Genomic DNA, 7442 nt, shown 5'->3' on the forward strand with positions numbered 1-7442 from the left:
CCAGGTTCTTTCTGCTTTTGCATATGTTATCTCTTCTTCCTAAATGCTTTTTTCTTCTCCACTTGAAGAACCCTACTCAGTCTTTTAGCCTAGTTACTGTGATAATTTCTTTGTGATACTTTGGTTTCCCTCTCCTAGGAAATTTGGGTACATCCACCATTGTGCTTTTATTATAACTAATACCTATCTCTGATATTTCTCTTAAGTCCATGGCAAGATGCTTTCCCTTCTAGCCTGTGTAGTTATAAGGATGGAGTCATATTTTATTCTTCCTTAGTATAGTACCTTACATTCAGTAAATGTGGATTGTATCAAATAATCAAATGAAAATGAAAATGATGACTTCTGAAACACTAAAAGCATTCATCAGCCAGTAGTTATCATCTTTTAGGGATATTTAGTGGAATAATTCTTACCTAGTTGGGAAGTCGCCTCCAGAATATGTGTTATATGATACCATTTAACTCTAAAATATTATTCTAATAGTGAATGAGAAGAATTAAAAACATTTCATCTCTGTAGTACCTTAATTGCAAACTGAAAACTTATAAAGAAATATCCTGATGCATTTGAGCAACTGCATATTTATCCTTATTAAAGCTAGATGACCTCAAAATTCATAATATTCTAGGATAGTCTGTAGTATTTTAAGAGGTATACGCAATTCTATCAAATTTTAATGGGCATATACAAGTGTCCTAATTAAAAAATATTCTGTGACTTTTATAACTTCTACCTAAATATTGATAATTTAAAAAAAAAGCTAACCTTTATTTCCTTGGATTCCAGCTTCCTTACGCTCAGAACTAAACCATCAACATGCAGCTGCAATTGATTTGTTACGGCATAATCATCATCAAGAATTGGCAGCTGCTAAAATGGAATTAGAGAGAAGCCTGGACATTAGCAGAAGACAGGTAGAGAAGAACATTCTGTTCTATGCCGGTCAAATTTTTTTAAATGTGAATAAATTGAATGCTCACAATTTTCTGAAAAATATTTTGCAATAACTAGTATTTTCACTAATTATTATTTACCATCTATGTCAAAGAGTTTTATTTTTAAGAGAAATAAGTAATTTGACTTTAATATGTTGGGCATAAAATAACATTTTATTTTATAACCTTTGAATTGAATATTTTAAATTTCACTTGCATCTTGAGAAAGTGAACAGATATAAATAATACAAAGAGTGACAACAGAACATTATAAAACAATGCTGTCTAGTAGAACTTTCCAGGATGTCCTATACCTGTGCCTCCACTATGGCAGTCGCTAGCCATGTGGGCCAAATATGGTGAGTATGACTGAGGACCTGAATTCTCAACTTTATTTAATTTTGATTAATTTAAACAGCTGTATTAGATAACATAGCTACAGAAGTATCAGGTCCTCAAGAAGAAAAAAGATAACTTATATTTCCATATCACTATAGCACAGCTACTATTTATGCTTTTTAAACTTTGTTCTTTGGACAAGTATACTTCCTTTAGTTAGTTAGTAATTCTGAATGTGTGTATATCTGAATGGATAGATTTTTAGACATAGTACGATGACAACTATTATTAGTTTACTAGACTTAAGACGTTTACGTTGTCCGTCTTCAGCTATGTTAAATGACATGACCAGCCCCAATTTTTTCTTCATTATTGGAAGTTTTAAATGAGCTACCTTATAACCATAGAAGGAAGTTATATTCTCTTCAAGTAGGCTGACATTGAAATTGACAATGCCTGGGCCTACAGAACTTGTAGAAAACTATGATTTCTAAGAAAATGAAAGGGAGCTTAACTTGCAGACAAAATAACTGCTAGACCAGCACTAAGGAGACAAAATCTGCTTTCTAAGCTATGGGATATGCGTGTGTGTGTCAGAATGGCCTCCATAGATGTGGGTCTTTTTTAGATTGAAGGACAACAGTGCCAGCATTTACCACAGGACAGTGTAACTTCTTGAGTATGTGAGAGCCCTGTGTTCTAATCTCAGCTCTGCCATTGATTATAAATCATCCTTGGACAAATCATCTCTTGGGTATTAGTTTCCTCATCCGTAAAATGAGGGAGATGTGCTTTTGCGGTCTTTTGACTCCCTTGTAGCTCTGACATTATTGCAGCTGTATCCATATAAACACTTCTTAGATATATAGAAAGAACAGAGCCCTTGAGGTTTTCTCATTTCAGCAGTTTGCTTTTGAAGCTGTGTCAGATTTATTACATTTGACATTCTAGTGTGTCATTTTCTTTCCCTCAGATAAACACAGAAAGCAAATATGTAGAAAACTTCTAAGAATTATTTGTATTTTGCAGAGTAAGGAGCACATGAGCAGAATAACAGATCTACAAGAGGAATTAAGGCACAGAGAGCATCACATTTCTGACTTGGATAAGGAGGTACAGCACCTTCATGAAAATATAAGTGCCCTAACCAAAGAATTGGAATTTAAGGGGAAAGAAATTCTCAGAATACGAAGTGAATCTAACCAACAAATGAGGTATGCCATTGATTACAGCAGAAGAAATTTGCCTTGATGGTATTTAGCAATACATGCTTATTTTTACGACTAGATTAACTGGCTTCTGGTAAGATTGAAGAAGACCACTTTCACCTCGTTAACTATGTTATAATCTAGAACATAGATGAAATGTTTATATTTTGAATGATGTATATACATTCATTCACTTTGGAAATAGTCTAAAATTAACTGAAATCTTTTAAAATGTTATTTTAAAAAGCATTAAAGGAGACAACTTTAACAAGCTAGAAGATTAGAGCAAAGTAAATAACTTATTTCAGTCTGTTTCCATGAATTTTCTATATATTATACCTAAAACTATTTCAAATCTGGTAGACTATAGAAAATTTTGAAAGCTTGATTTCAAAATAACATTTTCTTAACTAAAAATAAATTAAACAGGTTGCATGAACAAGATTTAAACAAGAGACTTGAAAAAGAGCTGGATGTCATGACAGCAGACCACCTCAGAGAGAAAAATATCATGCGGGCAGATTTTAATAAGACTAACGAGCTACTCAAGGAAATAAATGCAGCTTTACAAGTGTCGTAAGTCACATTATATTACAGAAATTCATATGTTAGAACACTTGTCTAACCTCAGATTAGTTACTCTTTTGAACTAATTAAATGATACTTAGAAAACCTAAGGGTATATTACAGATGGTAATTGTAATATGAAATATTCTTTAATTAGGATAAGTCAGTTGAATTATTATGTTTTATCAACTGCTACTGCAACAGTTCTACCAGGACAAATACTCATCTAAAGACTGTCCTTCAGGATCCTGGACTGTCACACCATGGTGAAAACTCAAAAGATGTCCATTACATAATGTTAAATAAAAAGAGCATGTTGGGACCAGTTGGTCACACTGTTGATACATATTTTACAAAAATATCAAGAGATCCTAAAAAACAAATATAGAATTTTAATGACAGTGGTTCTCTCTAGGGAGTGGATGATGGGAGGTATTGGGGGTAGCAAAGAGCAAAGACTTCCTTTTTATTTTATATACTTAGATATTGTTTGAATTTCTATAACAGACATTTTTTATGATTTTATAAGTCACTAAAGGTAAAACATCACAAAGTTACTACTCATACATAGTTAATATTGTTAAATCCAAATTTCTATTATTGCTTAATATTTTAAAAAAGATTTAATAGCACCTCTCTTCCTAGATACTTAATAATAAACTGCTATAGCCAAAGCAACTAGTGTTCACTTCATCTCTGCGGCCCAAACTCTGCTCCAACTTAAATTAGCTCAGAATTAATCCACTCTAAACTTCTGCAAATGATTTTCTCACCTTCAGCCTTTCCTCTTCCAAGCAATGAAAAAAGCTCCATAACAGATAAATGATTGTCTCCACATACTTCAATAAAGTCAAAATAGTGACTAATCCCCTTACCATCAGTCTTGAAGTCAAAATTAAACCCTTTGCTCCAGTATGCCTTATCCTGTCTGATCACATAGCCACTCTTATTTCCTGTCTGCTGCATTTGTGTCAGCCACACTGACCTTCTTGGTTTCTTTCAAATATTCTCTTGCGTTGTCCTCTATATCTAGAATAACCTCCTATGTCATTACTACCTTCCCCAATCTAAAAATCATCTCACATTTTACTCATTTAACCCATTAAGCCTCACAGTAAATATTGCTACATGTATAACACGTGTACATACATTCACCTAAACTGAAACAAAAAGCAGATCTCTAGTCTTTGGCATTTACTTCAGTGGCCTCTGAGGTGAGGTGCTCTAGTGGACATAAACAGAATTTTCACATTAGTAAGCACTCAATGAATGCTTCATGAATGAATTTTTTGAGGATTTTCTCTAATATTTACCGCTTCACAAAGTTACTTTTGAAATAATGAGGAGACTCGAGATCATTTCCCCAGTTACAGTGATTTTTATTGTTTGCTATTACTGGAGGTAATTTAAAATCATTGGGAGCCACAGTAAGAGCTCAGGTACCTGCCTACTAGATGAGTTCATACCTCAGGCATTTTACAAAAATGTGTTAAAGTGAAACTCAGTGCCTTGGTTTTCCTTTCTCCTAGCCTCACTGTTATTCACCAGGCAGAGGCTGAAATCTTGGCACCCCCCACTACATGCTTTAAAAAAAGCATACTCACTAAAAGAATAACCTCTGTCTGTCCTGTGTCCTGTCTCCTTAGAATTGTAAATTTAAAAGAACTAAGGTTATGTTTTTATTTTTATTTTGTTCTGTTTTATACGACTTTGTACATTATGGATTTTCAGTAGACAGCAAATAATTACTTTTTCTATATTATAATTATTTTTAATAAGTAAAGAATTAGCATTACTCATGTCAAATACTTTATTACTTTTCTAGATGTACCATTTCATGCTAACCAGTCATATTTTTTCACCAGAAATCTGCTGCCATCATGTAATTAGCCTCTAGCTTTAGATATTTACTCTTCTGGTTAAAAACAAATACACAAATATATTTTAGACCAGTGCTGTCATAGATTTTTTTGTGATAATGAAAATGTCCTATATGTGCTCTGTCTGGTATAGTAGTTCTTAGGCCCAGTGGCTGTTGAGCACTTGAACTCTGACTAGTGAAACCAAACAACTGAGTTTTTAATTTCATTTAATTTTAATTTAAATGTAAATACTTGTAAGCTAGTAGCTACCATATTGGAAAACACAGTTTTAGATTTTGAGTATTTCTGACTCATACTCTTAAACACAGCCTGCTTTAATCTGCTAAATGGTTTGGATCTAGACAGAGGTAGTGAGCAGGGAGAGTCCATTCCAGCTTTAGGAGCTGCAGGGAACAACATTTGAACTATTCCCAGCCTGTTCCAGAAGCTTAAGGGTACACACTGTTGAAATTCCTAGTCAACCACACCCTGGCTTTAAAGCTTAGAAATCAGAAAAACCCTGTGGATTCTTGGAAGTAGGTGGTAGTGGAGGGACTAGGGGAACATATCAGCTTGTCACGCTGAAGCCTGGAGCCAAGGGGCCTCTAGGGCAGCTGGAAGTGTCTTGCTTCTCTTCCTAACCCTAAGCCTGTTGGACTCCAGGAAAGAGCAGGGCAAAACATGTAAAGGGTAGAAAGTACCCTCTAAACATTGTAGGAATGGCGATAAGAGTTCTGTATCTCTTATGGAATGATTTCTAAAAATCCTCTTTTTTAGTGCTGGGTATTAAAGTCTTCTTAGTTTTTCAGACATTCTATGGAAATATTTTTTAATTTTCTTGAGTGATATAGTATCTTAGTAAAAAAACCTACATCCAATAAAAATGTCATGGTTTTTGTTTTATAAATAACTGAGAATGGGTGGTTTTGAAGAATTTTGTTTAGCTAAATGTAAACATACACTAGAACTTGGGGTCATGGCAGATCCTTTTATGCAAAAAAGGTGATTCAAAGACTATTGATTGTTTAGAACTACTTTACATTAACTTCTCACTGTACTGAAGCAAAAAGATAATTTTTTTCTTGGGGGAAATATTGAATTTCCATACTTGGACTTAAAGTAGGTCATTAATCCTTAACTGAAAAGAAGCACTCTACTACACCAGAATTACTTATTCTTTAAAAATTGAGTTTTGTTTTTTTTTTTAATCTGAAATGCCCTAATCGTTTTTGTTGTTGTCATTTGATTTTAAAATTACCATTTGGGTTATTTTTCATAAACTTCTTGAGATAAGTCCTATTGTCGCAAGTCATCTGTGTTCATAATTTATGGGAAAAGGAAAGTTTGATGTTAAACTGCTTCAATTACTATATTTTCCTTTCCTTCAGGCCAAACACGTGTGCCTAATAATACTGTTGTTTGGTTCTAAACTCAATTTACCGATTTTTTTTGTCAATTACTTATTTTAAAAAATAGCAGAGGAGAACTATCAACTTGGAAGCTCTTTTTAATACAGTTTTATACAGCTTTTTAGGCATTTATATTTTAGGTTTGTTGTCCATGAACCATAGACATTGACCTATATATTCTCAGAGGCAACGAAAATCAGGGCATGTATGCCTGGGGAGAATCCAACAATTGACCCTAATTAGTAATTTTACATGTTCTACTTACGTCTGTTCTCTCTGCGTTACTTTTGATGGGAATCTGTATTTTGATTTAAAAGCTATGTTTATTTGTATGGTTCCCTCAAGGCAGTGTTTCCTAGCCTTTAATCATTCCTATGCAGCCTTTGGGCATTTGGTCATTTCTGGCTATCTATGATACTATTTTCTTAATATTTTTTTTTGCCCTCCCACCTCCCAGTGATTTTCTTAATATTTTTAATTGGCTCATTTTAACTTAAAAATCTAACAAGAAAACTCAGTTATCGCTACAGTAAAACCATTATCACTACTGAAAAATTGTATCCATTTTTCTAAATAGAGGCTAAGTTATAATGATATAAATGTAAATTCTGTGAAAATGAAACACTATTTTTAGATTCTAGCTGGCATTGATGTTCAAAGGCCGCCTGAGTGTTGTGAAATAGGATAAGAAGCATATGTAATGAAGCCCGTTTAAGATATATGGGACCAAAGAGACTTTTTCCTTTTGTGATCAGAAAGATTAAAGGAGAACAAACTAAAAATCATCTCCTGTTATATCCAGTTGTTCACACCTAGTCTTTGGGAAGCAATGCTGGCTTAAAATGCTGCCTCAGGCAATTGAGGAAAGGTAAAATGTTGACTAGTGTTGACTTGAAGTAGATATCAGGATAGTACCAAGTGTTCTTCCTGTTAGAATTTCAAAAGACTAATAATTCTGGAAATACATTTGCAAGTGAAGTCTGTACCACATTATTTGTTCTCTCCTTTAATGCTTTCCTTTTGTTTATATATTCTGTTTCTCCAATTTATTCAATTATTTTTCCCCTTTAATATTCAGGTATCTTTTGTTAAAATTTTTTGGTGATGTAAAGATATTTT

The 7442-nt window shown here is 33.4% G+C and overlaps 1 protein-coding gene across 7 annotated transcripts in view; it reads left to right on the top strand.

The window, feature by feature from the left end:
- The window catches only part of FAM184A (family with sequence similarity 184 member A), a 103569-nt gene that overhangs the window by 87431 nt on the left and 8696 nt on the right, over window positions 1-7442 (top strand). For 5 of the 7 annotated variants that reach the window (XR_895807.2, XM_023529831.1, XM_011358772.2 and 2 more), the window contains exons 12-14: window positions 790-917; window positions 2307-2491; window positions 2915-3061. Coding sequence is in view for 6 of the 7 variants with exons in the window: in XM_023529831.1 (XP_023385599.1) it covers window positions 790-917; window positions 2307-2491; window positions 2915-3061 (460 nt within the window). In the remaining variant the exon portion in view is untranslated. The remainder of the gene's footprint in view (window positions 1-789; window positions 918-2306; window positions 2492-2914; window positions 3062-7442) is intronic. The other 2 variants (XM_011358775.2, XM_011358776.2) reach the window with 1 other exon arrangement.

Source organism: Pteropus vampyrus, unplaced genomic scaffold (genome assembly GCF_000151845.1).
Source record: "Pteropus vampyrus isolate Shadow unplaced genomic scaffold, Pvam_2.0 Scaffold43, whole genome shotgun sequence".
Lineage (NCBI taxonomy): Eukaryota > Metazoa > Chordata > Mammalia > Chiroptera > Pteropodidae > Pteropus > Pteropus vampyrus.